This window comes from the organism of the source record quoted next, unplaced genomic scaffold, assembly GCF_019419815.1.
Source record: "Pyrus x bretschneideri cultivar Hongxiangsu unplaced genomic scaffold, Pyrus_bretschneideri_v1 Contig13, whole genome shotgun sequence".
Classification (NCBI taxonomy): domain Eukaryota; kingdom Viridiplantae; phylum Streptophyta; class Magnoliopsida; order Rosales; family Rosaceae; genus Pyrus; species Pyrus x bretschneideri.
The window spans coordinates 6938640-6954743 of record NW_025999424.1 but is presented as its reverse complement, the minus strand read 5'-3'; the positions used below and the strand labels follow the sequence as shown (position 1 = coordinate 6954743).

At 36.6% G+C, this 16104-nt stretch overlaps 2 protein-coding genes and 1 long non-coding RNA gene across 3 annotated transcripts; 2 read left to right on the top strand and 1 right to left on the bottom strand.

Moving 5' to 3' along the window:
- Window positions 1-796: 796 nt before the first annotated feature.
- Window positions 797-2968, bottom strand: LOC125474715. The gene is made up of 5 exons (XM_048578696.1): window positions 2531-2968; window positions 2071-2195; window positions 1554-1645; window positions 1321-1407; window positions 797-1221 (listed from the first exon to the last, which is right to left on the bottom strand). Exons 1-5 carry the CDS (start codon window positions 2884-2886, stop codon window positions 1114-1116), a joined length of 768 nt encoding a protein of 255 aa, XP_048434653.1. The 5' UTR covers window positions 2887-2968; the 3' UTR covers window positions 797-1113.
- A 2805-nt stretch (window positions 2969-5773) lies between these two features.
- Window positions 5774-6359, top strand: LOC125474931. The gene is made up of 2 exons (XR_007256328.1): window positions 5774-6016; window positions 6135-6359. It is a non-coding gene; the product is annotated as an uncharacterized LOC125474931 (long non-coding RNA).
- A 562-nt stretch (window positions 6360-6921) lies between these two features.
- Window positions 6922-8244, top strand: LOC125474754. Its single transcript, XM_048578730.1, has 2 exons — window positions 6922-7777; window positions 8104-8244. The coding sequence occupies exons 1-2, from the start codon at window positions 6922-6924 to the stop codon at window positions 8130-8132; spliced, it is 885 nt and encodes a 294-aa protein (XP_048434687.1). The 3' UTR covers window positions 8133-8244.
- Window positions 8245-16104: the final 7860 nt, after the last annotated feature.

The window sequence follows — 16104 nt, the reverse complement described above, 5'->3', positions numbered from 1 at the left end:
CTCTGCTCGCAGACTCAGTTCCCTCCCTCAACAACTCAGGTGCCACCTTATTAAAGTTTCAAATTTCATTTATGTGTTTTGTGTATATTAGTCAGACTATAAAACAAACATTTATTGTCTGTTAAATAATCCACTGTAAATATGTTGTTGCTAATCTATCAATATTATAATCTCAATCGAAACATATTGACATTTTTTTTATGAGGACACTGCTTGAATGAGTAGTTCTTCATTCATGCAAAATCATAATCTGAAATATTAGCAAAAACTTCATCAAAAACACGTAAAGATATATATATATATATATTTTTTTTTTTTCACACGTCAAATTGTGACTGACAAAAATGTAGGAATTCCTTTCCTTTGATAATGTACATGCACGTTTTGTCTTCAGTTCAGGGCGGACGTCCTAAACAGGTACTTTATGCACGTAAAGTTCTCTTGTCCTGAAAGCCTAAATAATTTATGGCGTAGAGGATACTGGAGAGTATATCAGTGAGTGGGGAAGTCAGTGGTGCTGGTGGATCATTCAAACGGTGGTGCTGGTGGATCATACTCGTTTGAATGTGCTTTTAAAATGACTAAAAACGTTTTTAGAGAAAATGTTTTTTAGTTCCAAAAGCACTTTAAGTGTTTTTTGTAAGATGCACTAATTATGTGCTTCTTTCAAGAAGCACTTTAAGTAATTTTCCAGAGAATTTACTTGCATCTTTACTAAAGATTGATTCTAAAAACATTTTCACCCAAAATGCTTTCAATCGTTTTAAAAGTACATCCAAACGAGCTGGACCAAGCATGATAACAATATTTTTTATAACAGTTTTTTTGAACCATCATTTATCTTCGTGTCGATTGGATAGTGACTTTAATTACAAACCAAGGAGGAAAACAAGGCTTCTCAAACCAAAGAATACACACAGGCAACTAGAGTTTACTGATACAACACCATGCCCCCAAAAGGGAAGGCAGCTATTATTCATACAACACCTATTTCTATCATTTTCCTTTTTCTCCACCGGTCTGACCACTCTTCAAACTTCGTAGCCACAGCCATAAACACCACCAATAGGAACTATTTACATAGATTCAGACAAAAAATAAGCAATAATGTTGTTAATTGGATGTCTTTGGACCCAACACTTTAGTAAGCGCCTTAATAATTGGCTTCTCTTTTATATTTTCGTCCCTTTCCAAGCGCCATTTCTTTGACGTTTTTTCAGCCTGCATTTAGAAGCTCCATGTTAGTTCATGTGCAAGTGAAACATTCAAGCAGAATTAAGAGAAAAGGAAATCCCATTCGAATGTTACGACTTGACGTACCCAAGCTCTTAAGGGAGCTAGTTGCTCCTGAATCATCTCCAGTTTTGGCTCCATAAGGTCTCTCCCTTTTGTTCGGACGTCTTCACTCTGTTAATATAAATCACAGACTTGATGTGAAATTGTCACCAAATAGTAAGACTGTCTTCGCAACTTTCATCAACACATCACGGCAAAAGGATCCCACATGGTAATTACAAGATTTGGGTATCAAGACATAATATATTTGTACTTACATTTTGCAACTGTAATTTTGAGACAGCCATGCCTAATAGCAAGGTGGCACCACCAAAGACTACTGCAGTTGCAACAGCAAATGCCTTCCCAACTACAGAGAAGCAGAAAACGCATTGCATTAAGACTTTAGACGGAAACCAAGCAAAGCTCGTGATTCTTACAAAAATATGAAAATATGCGCTCAGGATTGCATTTCAGGGTGCTAAGACAAGCAGCGGAGTGCGGGAATACAAACACAACATCAAAAATGGCAATTCACAATAAGTTCCCAAGATAATATCCAAAGATCATGCATAAAAAGGGTTGTTATTAGTAAGACCGATTCATATGTCAAATGGGGTTGAGCATTATAATAGATTTTAAGAAATACATATTTTCTTGAGCACGAAACCTTCTTTCCTTTCCTATACTATCTTGACTGATCATTATTCCTTATGCCTTCACCCGACACGGCCATTATCCCTGTTTTATAAACTATCAGGTAACATACACATCTATAAATGAAAATGGATGTACTTTGAGTAAGCCCTTCGGCTGCAGCCTTCAACTTTTCAGGATTAATGTGAGTAGCATGCCTGTCTTGACGCAACTCATTAGCCGTCGAGGCTGACAATGAGCTTTCTGATTCCGGCAGTTGCCACCTGCATTCAGCAATGCCCTACATTATATAAACTAGAACAATTCACCATTGGACAATTCCTCTCAAATTCAACACCCAATGTAGTATATACTAAATGCCCCTTCATATGCATTCCTCCCGGACAGAAATTGGTATTCCAATTCCCACGTGAACATGCACAATAAAGCTTCCAAATTTTGAGAATTCATAACAAAATTAAACAAATTTTGAGCATTCTGTAACAAACCAACAAAGTCAAATCCACCAAACAAATCCAAGAATCTTCAATTTCCCACATTTTCCCAAAGAACAAACTCAAAATTGAACAATTGAGAAGTTAAAACAAAAAGGGCAAACCTTTTGGGGCCAAAAGTGACCTGGGGCAGCGACAGGTAAGCCCTCAGAGGGTTGAGAGCCTCGGCGGACACGAAATGGCCGTTCTTGGAATCGGATTCAAGAACCCATTTGGAGGCCGTGTCCAGAGACGACGTCGTTTCGGAGGGTTGGTGGAAGATCTTCGAGGGCAGAGAGTGCCTCAGGACCTCCGGAAGCACGTCGGCTTGCGATTCGTGCCCTGTCGCGGCGGAGGAAGCTTCGGACGGCGATGATGGGAGCTTCTTCTTCTGGGAAACGAGGCGGCCCACCGCCTGTTTCGATTCCTGGAGAAAATAGGCTCCCTCTTTCCCGGCTAGTCTTCCCGCGAGAAAGCTCATTTCTTTTTGGTTTCCAATATACTTGTGACTCGGATTTCTCACAGGTCACTCGGGCATGTAAACATGTTATGCTGCGTTTCTACTTTTTATCATATAGTTTGGTTTTTGCTTGCTAATCAAGTTTAAGGTTACTAATTTAAAATTAATCTTTTGCATTTTGGCATAAATCTCCATTATAATACCTTTTATTTAGACTAAACAAAGTTGAATATCTCTTGAGTTTGATGTACTTTGAGTTTGATTTTTATAAATTGATATTAAATTCACACAACAGGTTGAAAATTTAAAAATTTTGTGTTAAGTTGAAAATTTTAAGTTTGATTTTTATAAATTGATATCAAATTCACACAACAGGTTGAAAATTTTGAATCCAATAAGTGCGACCTCAATTAGCAAGTGTAATAAAAGGTCTCATGAGTTTCATTCTTATAAAATACGAATATGCAACTATTAGACTCATATCAATGCGAAATAAATCAAACTCATATACTCATTGTAAAAGTCTAAAGATTTGTGTTGCGCATAAGGGTAATTTGCATAGTTTTTAGGGATAAAAATAAAAAAAGAAAAACTAATGAAAAGAGCTTGAAAATTTTAAGTTTTAACGATAATGACAAAATAAAGAGTAAAGTAAATAGTACTAAGTTTGACTTTTTAAGTGTAAAAATGTGATTTTTTGTCAAAGTGAACAGTACCGAAAGTTCCCTAAAAAAACCCATTTATCAATATGAATCAATCTTTGTCAAATTTCTTTTGTGTAACCAGTGTTTTAAAACGCGGTCAAGGCGGCCGCCTAAGCGTTGGGCGTCGGACCGCCGCCGCGATTTTTCCAAAAACGTTTCAATAAATCAGCAAGGATATTAGGTGGTGTCTAGGCGGCCGATTGGGCGGGCTCGGCGGTCTCTGTAGCGAACTAGGCGGTTCTGTCAAAAAATTACACATCGGTGTTTTACTACACAACGTAGAAGAGGAGGGCGACAACATAAAATCTGAAAGAGAGAGAGAGAGCGAGAGAGAGCGAGAGAGCGTGAGGGAAGAGAACGCGAGAGAGAAACCAGTAGAAGGAATAACAATGCAATTGTTGGAAAAAAAAAACGAAAAATTTGACCTAGTCTCTTCAGATTTCTTTGCGGGAGCCGGTAACGTTTTTGAGACTAGGTTTTGGGAAATTTTGCAAGGCAAGAAGATGGGGAATTAGGCGGAGAAGACGATGGAGAAATAGGCGGAGCAATCGAAGAAGTGGAGGAAGACTGGAAGAGGAAACGGGACACTTCAAAGTAAAAGCCTCCCGATTTCCAAAGCATCAAGACCAAACTCCCCTTATCTGATTGATTTCCACAAGCTATAAATTATAATAAAAACAATTACCCACTTCACTATTAAATAATATATTATGTAATTACTTGGAAGATTTATATATAGAGATCAAAACTTTAACTATATTTTAAGAACCTTAACTAGTTTTTAAACATGTCAATAAGAAACTTATTTTACACTTAAATAAACACATATTATATGTTTGCTCCCCATATTTTTATTATTGTTCAATACTTCATAATATATATGTCATTCTATTTTCTAGTTTATGATGAAATTATATATATTTTAAGTATAAATAGACACTTATTTACACGAAATACAATAGATTTACTTAAATCTGCCTAATTCATCTAGGCGCCTAGGCGCTAGGCCCTAACCCACCGCCCGACTAGCGCCTAGCGTTTTTTATAACCTTGTGTGTAACATAATGGTTTTTTTAATTAACGGGCTATTTTTATTCTTATGTTGTCATGGAAAGTCTTGTGTGTTTAGGAAGGGATGGTTTAATGGTGTAATTGGCGTGTTGCTCACTATTTCTATTTACAAAATTCTTAATTTGTCTATACTAGGACAATCCCAAATTGAAATTCTGAATCTAGCACTGTTTGTCACATCCTTATGAAATTATGGACCGCAATTATGGATAAGTTGAATTGTATATGTATTATTTATAAGATCAATTTCATAAGGTTAAAACTTGAACATTGAAACGAGAAGATGGTCAAGGGTAGCGGCTACTTTTGAATAAACTATAGGAAAGTTTTTTCTATCCCATCCATTGACCAGATCATTACAGCATTCTTCTTCACAGCAAGCAGATAAACAAATATCTCCTCATTCAGTCTTTTCTTGCTTGGGGGAGAAGATTGTGTCTTTTGCATTATTATTAAGTAATTGAAAAAAGTAGAAAAAAATATTCCACACACATTATTATTAAATAATTGAAAAAAGTAGAAAAAAATATTTCACACAAGATTGTCATTAATTGTTTTTAAGAAAAATAATGATCGTTATCTACTTAGAATCTTATCGAGAAATCAAATCATTGAAACGTATACATAACAATTGAAAGGGGCTTATAAGTAGCTCAAATAGTTAAAAGCGCATTCACTCATGCATACTATCAACATGCCCCAGTATCTACAGGGTTTCGTTTACTCACATATTCTAAGTTACTAAAATTGTACTAGAACAAAACATCCAGTAATAGGGTTTCTGAGGTTGGACTCGTGGGAGTTTGGGAACAAACATATACATGCATATACTTGAAGAAAACATGCCAAAGGGCACCATTTTTTGGGACACCATTCACAATCTGTGTCTTTATGAAGGAGGGTTGCACCATTAAGTGTACATGGGGTGGCCTCCAAACTTGTCCCACTGAAAAACGGGGTCACCAATCTAATTTAAAAACTAATTTTTTAATTATTATAATCCTAGATAATGATAATTATTTTGTTTTTAACGGAACCAAAGCTAAACGCGGTGACAGTACTCGTGGAGTTCACATGGCTATATTTTGATATATTCAGCTACTACTTCACAACTATTCAAGTTGATTTTACTTTAATACCTTAAATATTTTAACTTTTAACTTGCAGTCTTGCACTTGTTATGCCCTTTTCAATCTTTTTGTTGTCTTAGATAATTTGTTCTTATTTTCTTTTCGAGAAGCTAAAAGCAAAGGCAATTTTTAAGTCTTTAAGTCTTTCCGACTGCTTTTCAGATGGTCATGCCATTATTTCTAAAACAAATAGTCTCTCTCTCATCCTCAATGGTTTATATAGATCTGGCGCCGACGACTAGAGAGGTGGTCGTTAAACTCACACTCCTGACTGGTCCAACTAGATCTGGATCGGTAGACGTTAAATATCTCTTTTGTGTTTCTAATTCCTTATTTTTATTTCTTGTTTATTTTTGGACTGCAGAAAGTTGATAGCAGATGTGGCCTAGTTGAAGTTGCAGAAATCGTCTATTTACGATGAAGAATCTAGATATGATCTGGTAACAATTCAAGAAATTAGTTCATTCCCTCTATGTGTGTGTGTGTGTGTGTGTGTGTATACATATGTATTAGACCCAGTAATGGGGTTTCTGAGGTTTTACATCTCCCAAATACACAAAAGCCAAATAGTTGGTGCGTGAGACGACAAGTATTTGCTGGATTTTCTGTTGAAAATAATGAGTTCCTTGTTTCAAGGAATGTTTATCCTGTTTAAGGAATGTTTTAGAAATGTTTTTCCTGTTTTAAGAATGTTTATTCCTTGTTTTATTCCTGTTTAAAATGTTTTTTTTTTTTCTCGCTCTTCATATACCCGAACATTGTACATTGCAATTCATAAATATACATCAATTAAAGCTATAATTCTTTTGGTTCAGAGCAGGTCATTGTAACTGTCGCTACAATTCGGCTGCTGCGATTTTTTATTCTTCAAGTTTAAGCCATGACTGAAGAAAGTTCTTCAACCATGATAGAAACCGGCACAATTCTCTCCAACTCCTCACGTTGAGGTTAACACCAATCAACGTTTATGTTCAGTTCTCTTGAACGAGTTCAATTATCTTCCTTGGTCCCGAGCTGTTTCACTAGCTCTCGGAGGCAAAGGGAAGTTAGGGTTTGTAAATGGAAGCGTGGAAGCTCCAGATCGTTCTTCCTCTACATACAATGCATGGCTCTGCAAAGATCAACTTGTCATGTCCTTGCTGCTCAACACCATGGAGAAACATGTTGCTGAAATTTTTAGCTACTCCAATTCCGCCCATGATCTTTGGAAAGCTTTGCAGGATATGTATGGAAATCAAAACAACTATGCACGGGTCTTCCAATTAAAGAAGGACATTGCCAGTGCTCAACAAGAAGGGAAAGCATTTGTTCAACACCTTGGGAGTCTCAAAGCCATGTGGAATGAGTTGGATGTATATCTCCCTCATACCACAGATCCTACCATTCTCCTAAAACGAGCTGAGGAAGACAAAATTTATCAGCTGTTAGGGAGTCTGAGCTCTGAGTACGAGGACCTAAGGAGTCACATCTTGATGAGTCAAGATCTGCCTACCTTCAACAATGTTTGTGCAACTATCCAACGAGAAGAAGCAAGGAAGAAGGTTATGAATGTTGATCACAATCCTAGATTAACGGAGACTCGGGCATATGCATCAAATTACAAGAACTCAGAAGCCAAGGTATACAAGGGAAGAAACACACATCTAAAATGCAAATATTGCAATGGTGTTGGTCATGAGGAAGACAAGTGTTGGGAACTTCATCCTGAACTCAAGCCTAAGTTCAGCAAAGATGGAAGGATGATACCAAGGTCCTCACAACAATTTCAACCTCATTTCAAGGCAAAACTTGCTAATGCTCAAGCTCCTACTATCTCACAAGGATCCATGGAGTTCACTGCCAATCCATTGTCATTGATCAATGAATTTGCAGCTTACCTACAAAGTAAGGGGCACGGAGGAGGCTCACATGGTCAAGGCAATGAAGAGGGTAGTCACACAGCTATGTTGGGACAATTTGCCGGATTTCTTGCTGGAAATGAGAAAGTTCCAAAGGGAGAAGCATCAGGTATACTCAAAGCCTTTACTACTGCCCTATTAACTAGTACTGAAACTGATTGTTGGATAATTGATTCAGGCGCCACAGATCATATGACAAACAAAGTTACAAATTTACATCATTTTAAAAAATTTTCAAGCCCCTCACATGTGTCTGTTGCAAATGGAAAAAATGTCTTAGTTTTGGGAAAAGGAGAAATAAACTTACTCTCTCAAAAAACACCTTCCACTGCCCTCTATGTACCAACCTTTCCTTTTCAACTTTTGTCAATTGGAAAGATCACCAACACCCTAAACTGCCGTGCTATTTTCTCACCAAATAAAGTGATGTTTCAGGATGTTCTCACCATGAAGATGATTGGTGAAGGGGTCTTCATAAATGGCCTTTACTACCTGTGCAAGAATGCATGTTTCACTCAGGCTCTTCAAGCTCAATCAAAGTCCATAGATGAAAACCAACTTTGGCATAGGAGATTAGCTCATCCCTCTGAACTTGTCTTGTCGAAACTGTTTCCAAATTTTTGTAACCCTTATCCTACTTGTGATACTTGTCAATTTTCTAAGTTTACTAGGCTACCTTTTGGTAATTCAATGTCTAGGACAAGTAAACCTTTTGAAATGGTACACACCGATGTATGGGGACCTGCAACTGAATCAATGGAAGGTTTTAAATATTTTGTTCTATTTGTTGATGATTTCTCTCGAACAAGTTTTCTATATCTTATGAAATCAAAAAGTGAAGTCCCTACCATTTTCAAAGACTTTCACATGCATGTTAAAACGCAATTTCAATCAAACATTAAGGTTTTAAGGTCAGATAATGGCACTGAATTTCTATCCAACAATATGCTTCAATACATAAGTTCTCAGGGTATCATACATCAAACCAGCTGTGTGGGGACTCCCCAACAAAATGGAGTAGCCGAGAGGAAAAATAGAGATCTCTTGGAAAAAACTCGTGCTCTCATGGTTCACATGCACGTTCCAAAGAAATTTTGGTCGTTTGCCATCCTTACTGCCACTTATCTCATCAATCGACTTCCAAGTCGTGTGCTAGGGTTTAAATCTCCATATGAAGTTCTTAAGGGGAGGAAAATAGATTTGACACATCTCAAGGTGTTTGGTTGTGTGTGTTTTGTTCACATCCAAACCTTGAACCGTGACAAACTAGATGCCAGGGCAGCCAAGTGTGTGTTTATGGGATACTCGACCACTCAAAAAGGATACAAGTGCTTCAATCCAGTCACTAAGAAGTGCACAGTTTCAAGAGATGTGAAGTTCGAAGAAGACTATCCCTATTTTACAAGTCAGGGGGAGGATTTAGTTGACATGTTCCCACTTCCTCAAAACTTTAATTATCCGATGTTGGAAAATAGATCAGTCAGTGTAAGTCCAGATTGTGAAGAAGTTCAAACTGACCAAATTACTGCCAGTGAGAGTGAAGACGAGCCCTACTCTGATCATTCTCCGCCCTCTACAGAGTCTCAGGTGATTAAAAGAAATCCTCCTCGAATCAGAAAACCTCCAGTTAGGTTGCAGGACTATGTTACATATGCCTCACGACATCCAATCAATGAATGTATCAGCTTTAGTAAGTTCTCAACATCTCATGCTACATTTCTCAGTGAAATTGATAAGCACTATGAACCAAGAAGCTTTCAAGAAGCTTTTCTTCTCCCACAATGGAACCAAGCCATGAAAGAAGAGCTTCGTGCACTGGAAGAGAATTGCACATGGAGCCTAGTTCAACTACCACCAGGAAAGAAGGCTGTTGGAAGTCGTTGGATTTACAAGACTAAATTCAAAGCTGATGGATCTATCGAGAGACACAAGGCTAGACTTGTTGCTCGAGGTTTCACCCAAACTTTTGGTGTAGATTATAAGGAAACATTTGCACCGGTGGCCAAGATGAACTCAGTCAGGGTTTTACTGTCAGTTGCAATCAATTGTGGGTGGTCACTCTACCAAATGGACGTGAAGAATGCTTTTCTTCACGGCGAGCTGCAGGAAGAAGTGTATATGCAACCTCCTCCAGGCTATGATGGTATTAAAGGCAACATGGTTTGTAAATTGCACAAGGCAATATACGGATTGAAACAATCACCAAGAGCTTGGTATGCCAAGCTCAGTTCTGTTCTGGAAAAGGCTGGATTCATGCGAAGTAATGCTGATTCTTCGCTATTTGTAAGAACTGGCACCAAAGGGAAGTTGGTGGTCCTCATCTATGTTGATGATCTTATCATCACTGGAGATAATACCGTGGAGATTGAGGCACTAAAACTCTCACTACATCAAGTTTTCGCTATCAAGGATTTGGGGAGGTTAAAGTATTTTTTGGGGATCGAAATGGCAACATCTTCAAAAGGACTGTTTCTACATCAACGGAAATATGTATTGGACCTCCTTCAAGAAGCAAAAATGCTTGACTGCAAGCCTGCTATCACTCCTGTTGATTGTAAACTGAAGCTCAGCATAGATGGAGAAGCCATGCATGATGTAAGCTACTATCAACGATTAGTAGGTAAGCTCATATACCTCACTATCACTCGTCCAGATATCACATATGCAGTGAGCTTGGCTAGTCAGTTCATGCACTCTCCCACTGTTGATCACCTTAACCTTGTTAAGAGAATCCTTCGTTATCTTAAGGGTTCAATTGGGCAAGGAATTACAATGCATAACAATCAGTCCACTGTCATTAGTGGCTACACAGATGCAGACTGGGCAGGTAATGCAATTGATAGGAAATCAATCACAGGCTATTGCACATTTGTTGGTGGAAACCTTGTCACATGGAAGAGTAAGAAGCAACAGGTAATTGCTCGTTCCAGCGCAGAGGCTGAGTATCGAGCCATGGCAGCCACTGCTTGTGAACTCATTTGGCTTAAAGGGCTTCTTTCAGACTTAGGATTTCCTAGTTCTACTCCTATGACGCTTATGTGTGATAATCAGGCAGCCATGCACATTGCTGCCAATCCTGTGTTCCATGAAAGAACCAAACATATTGAAGTGGATTGTCATTTCATCAGAGCTCAAGTTCAAACGCAAATCATCCGGACCATGTTCACACGAAGCCATGATCAACTAGCAGATCTTTTTACAAAGGCACTAGCATCATCTCAGTTTCATCGGTTATTGGGCAAGCTTGGCTCAGTGAACCTCCTCGATCCAGCTTGAGGGGGAGTGTTGAAAATAATGAGTTCCTTGTTTCAAGGAATGTTTTATTCCTTGTTTTAAGGAATGTTTTAAGGAATGTTTTATTCCATGTTTTAAGGAATGTTTTATTCCTTGTTTTATTCCTTGTTTTAAGGGGAATGTTTTTTTGTTCCTTTTCACTTGAAATCCATCATGTTAGGCTAATTTTTTCAACTACGTAATAATTTCCTCAACTAAAAAATTAGTGCAAATTTTACACGCGCACATACACCAGATTCATATATATACACAGTAGTACATAAAGGCTCTGGTGGGGATGCCTTATGCGTAGCCAGTTGGTGCACTTACGCACCGTGGACCACACCCACCTCCCACAAGCTGCCTCACCTAAGCTATTCCTCCATCTGCATTTAGTTAATTAAGTCCAAGGAGTCCAGCGAATTTCTACATTCACGGTTAGAAAATAATTGAATTCGGGAAATCTTGAAAACTGGACCGAATTTGAACGTGTTTAAGACTTATAAGTTATAACCTAGTTTTCAGCTTCCATGGAGGCTCGAGCACTGATCGAGGGGTCTCGAGAGGGCTTGAGCATTGGTGTCAATTATATTTTGAAGATAAAAAACATTACACTTCTACATTCATGGTTAGGACAGTTAAATTCGGAAATTTTGGACCTGTATGTTCAATTTAACCTAATTTATTGGCTTTTGAGGAGGTCCGAGCACTGATTGAGGGGTTTCGAGAGCGCTATAAACATTAAACATTCATATCGGATTTGAGATTTCTAAAGTACTACTATGACAACTTGACAAGGCTGTAAATAGATAACCCTCAACTGCATTTGGTGCACCTGAGTTATGTAGGGTTTGTGGACCTAAAGATTCAACATATATTCCATCACATCTGCAAGGAGGGGTAAGTAAGGGGTATCCCTCTTCTTAATTGTATGGTAGTTGTATGAATTAATGGGTATTTACACTCTGCATTCAAATTTGGGTTCTAAAAAAGCTCAGAAACAGCCAGCACAGCAGGCACACTCAATTAGACCATACCCATTTTATAATATCATCTTGTATTTTGTGCATATGCTCAAATTCCAATGGTGATCCTGGCACACATATGTATGTACATATATATATATATATATATTGATTTCCACACTTTGTTTTCTCTCTCTGTATTCGTATCATTGTTTCTGTGTTAAATTCTTTGATTTATTCAGTCAAATCCTAAAAAAACAAGAAGAAGAACAAGAGTGAAAAAATCATTATGTATAATGTATCAGTACATACTTAAGATCACTAAAAGAATATGCTTGCTTCATATGAAGCCTTATATTTGGTGTGGTGCAACTACCACGAAAACCCAGAAGATTGAATAAGATGGAAATTTGAATATTCTATACTTATGGGTGTGGAAGTCACTCAAGTAGTCTGCGTTTTTCAAAGATGGATGGACTTGCGAAACCAAATTCTTCTCATTGCATCAGATTTTGGCAGGCCAAATCTGCATCCCATATAAGTTCCCAAAATGCAAACATGAAATTATATATGCATGCAGTAGCTATTTCAGGTAGAGCCAAAACAAGCCAAAAGAAAAATTATTTAATTAAATAATTCATAAGAAAATACAATCTGAAAGAAAAGAAAAACAAATAACAGTCAAACAAGACTATATGAATCAAACTCTTACATGGTTTTCTTCAAAACCTTCACAATCACCTTCTGTACAATATCTCTACAAATGGAGCTTCAAAATTCAAGGCCTGCTGTGATATGATCATCATTTGGTATATAGAAATCTCCAACTATATATGTTCAAGCTAACTACTAATTAACTAGACATCGTGAAGCATATATCTTTTGTAAATACAAATTAATTAAACAAGCTAGCTAGATAAATATTTGTGTTTATCTGGAAATGGGAGTTCTTAAAAAACTTGAAAATCATCGCTTGTTGTGTAAAGGGTTTGATCCCGTCGGAACCTTTCGCTTCTCGGACTCGAAATTTCTGGCTTGATGATCTCTGGTAGAGGGAGCACTAGTCACTGATGTCCTGAAAACTTGTTGGCTTCTTGCCGAAGACGGGCTCGGGAAGCTTGTCCGAATGGCATGAGTTCTCGGAGCAAAGAAGAGGATCAGCAGAGCGAAAAGGAGGCAGATTTGAAAGCGATTCATGCTGTGAATATTTGAAGAAAAATGTAAGAGAGGGTGATCAGAAAAGGCACGGTGAAATGGCATGGCCAGGTGGTCAATTTATATTTATACATGGACATGGTCTGTCCTTTATTCTTGTTTTGTGCTTGCTGTATTTTTACGCAAATTAACAATTACAATCTGAAGTATTGGGCGACTTTTTTATTATTTTTTATATCAAAATACAAGAAAATTATAGAACAAATCAGGTGAATGAACGGTTGGATTTAAAGTCAAGTATCCCAGTGCATAGATCATACATGTTACTACAACCGTCCGTTTGGTGATGGTCATCCACTGGTGATACAATTATGGGATCAAGTGAGGACTACAATGACGGTTAGGGGCGGTGGTGTGGTAATAATTCAATTAGGAGCCCTTTCAATTAGACAGTGACACATAGCAAATACGACCTACACAAACGTGTATTTGAAAATCTTGGAGGGGAAGGGAGGTTTGCTGATGCGACTTTTTGTAACTTTCAACTCTTGGAAGGACTAAAATGCCCACTGCTGATTTCACATTGATTTCAACAAATTTGCCAATATAATATGAGTAATGCTATTCATACTATATTTTTATATCACATTTCTATACCATTTTAGGTGACATTTGATGTAAATAACCACATTATTTGTAAAATTTACAAAACCAAGGAAATGATGAAGAAAAACTTCTCGTATATCACAATCATCATTTAATTAATTAATTTTTTTTAATTATTAGTTTATTAAATAATGAACTAAATTTAAAAATCTGATTAATTTAAATGATATGGCTGTCTACATTAGATGCCACCTAATGTGATATGAAAATGTGGTACAAAAACATGGTATGAATAATATTACTCATATAATACTTGAAATGTGTATAGGCACTAAGCAAGGTAGGGGCTTTAAAGTCATTAAAAAGTCAGAGTCTAATGCCGACTCTTTTGATTAGTCTATGTGAAAGAAAAGAGGCATGTATATGAATATCGTGTTTTCTATATGTTTATGCATGTATTAATTTATAAGTGAGTTTACATTAACTTAAATTATAGTAATCCTACTCTCATGTTGGGTTAATTTGATTTTTTAACTTATTTTAGCTCAAGCTGAATTAAACTATACAGTTCAATAATGAGTGATTCGACTTTGGTTTCGGAGTAAAACAATTTCAAAATGAATCGTCTATAAAAAAAATGTGATTACCCTGTGAATGTACTAATGTAAATAGTTTTAAATGATATTAATAATCAAATACAAGATGATTATACTGAAATATAAGGTAGATAGCTCTTGAAAGTTGAAATTTTAGTGCTGCTTCTAGAGAGAGACAGATAAGCCCTAAAAAGTACAGACAGAACACGTGGTTTTTTAGCATTGGACAAATTTTCAATACCTCCCTTATAGAATGCTTCTAAGAAAGACTTTCTGCTGCAAGGCGTAACCTTTCTGTATTTTTGTTTATGTTAAAAAAAATTCCAAACAACCAATTATATGTCAAATTTAACGATAAGTGGGTTTCTCTTTCTCTCTTTTTCTAAGTGTGAAATATTCTTGTCCCAAATGATGTAACTTTGAATGCTACCTTCTGTAACATAAAAGTTAAAAAAAATATCATAGTTAATTAACCAAAAATATAAGAACTTTTTAGGTGCACCATCAAAATATGAACTTTTATAGGCAGCAAAAGGTTCCTGCTTTTCCCCATCAAATTCCTTTATCCCATAAGCATGGTAATCTGGCCCCCTCGACTAAGACCCACATACCATTTTCATTCTTTTTGCATAGGTGAGGACCCATATAAGCAACTTATGATATTACTGTTCAAAACTAGCTAGCAATGTGATTTAGTTTGAAACTTTGAAGCATATATATTCAAGGAGTTCCTCTACTGTACTCTGTACATCAATGATCAATGTCTAATATACGTTGCATTTTAAGTGGATTACATCCAACAACAACAATCAAGCTTATCCCACTAAGTAAAGTCATTGCACTCGACTTTGTGGTATGTATTCTGTTAGCTCAAAGTACTTCATATTTTTTCTTAAAGTTTATTTCAAAGTCTTTCTAAATCTTCCTCTACTCCTTTTGCCTAAGCCTCCATCTTATAATTGCATATTCTAACCGGTGTATTTATTGGTCTTCCGTTTACATGTCCAAACCACCTTAACCAATTTTTTCTTATCTTATCTTCAATTGGAGCCACTCCTACTTTACTTCGGATTTTCTCATTCTTAATCCTCTCCTTTTTTATGTGACCACACATCTAACAAAACATTCTCATCTTCACTAAACTCATTTTTTACACTCAACGGCTCATATGTTACCGCTAAATTTTATTGTGTATATGTTGCACAACATACTCTACTTTAGAATTTTTGATATTCAAGACGTATAAAAATATTGTTGGCCAAAAAGGGTCCTACAAGAATGAGTCAGCAACAAAGAAAAACTTGACCCAGACAACATGCATGATTATTTAAGAACAATAAGTTGAATAAACCTATGAATGTATAAAAGATCGATCAACACCTAACAAAATAAAGAGGCAAATTTAGCAATTCATCATCATAACTACTGAAAACTTTATTATAAGTTAATTATATGAGAGAAGTGGAGGAAATATATATTACAAGTATATTCATTATTCATGACCAGAGTTAAATAACATAATTATAGAGAGGTCAAGGCGTTCGCTTTCCATATTGTACGGCATTTGAAATTAGAGTTTTTTTCTTCGAAACAATAAGACTTTATTAGATTCTAATGGTAATGTCTACATCCTCCGTCAAAATATTGAAAAGAAAGTCGAGACCAATAAAATCTCACAAATGCGAACCACCATATTTAACTAGATATATGAAGCCACAAGTGTATTGCCTGATTACTATCTCAAGGGACAAACAAAAACACAACAAACCTCATAGTTCTAAGCTAAATCTCAGATGTCATGAAGAATACTCTCAATTGATGCATCAGCTGCAATTTTCCGA

Excerpts from the sequence above, each read along its gene's own strand:
- LOC125474754 (XM_048578730.1), top strand. The coding sequence starts at position 6,922 with ATGGAGAAACATGTTGCTGAAATTTTTAGCTACTCCAATTCCGCCCAT. Across the intron at positions 7,778-8,103 it reads TCCAAAGGGAGAAGCATCAG|GATGTTCTCACCATGAAGAT; the intron begins GTATACTCAAAG and ends GTGATGTTTCAG.
- LOC125474715 (XM_048578696.1), bottom strand. The coding sequence starts at position 2,886 with ATGAGCTTTCTCGCGGGAAGACTAGCCGGGAAAGAGGGAGCCTATTTT. Across the intron at positions 1,646-2,070 it reads AGCCGAAGGGCTTACTCAAA|TTGGGAAGGCATTTGCTGTT; the intron begins GTACATCCATTT and ends GCTTCTCTGTAG. Across the intron at positions 1,222-1,320 it reads TAGCTCCCTTAAGAGCTTGG|GCTGAAAAAACGTCAAAGAA; the intron begins GTACGTCAAGTC and ends TTCTAAATGCAG.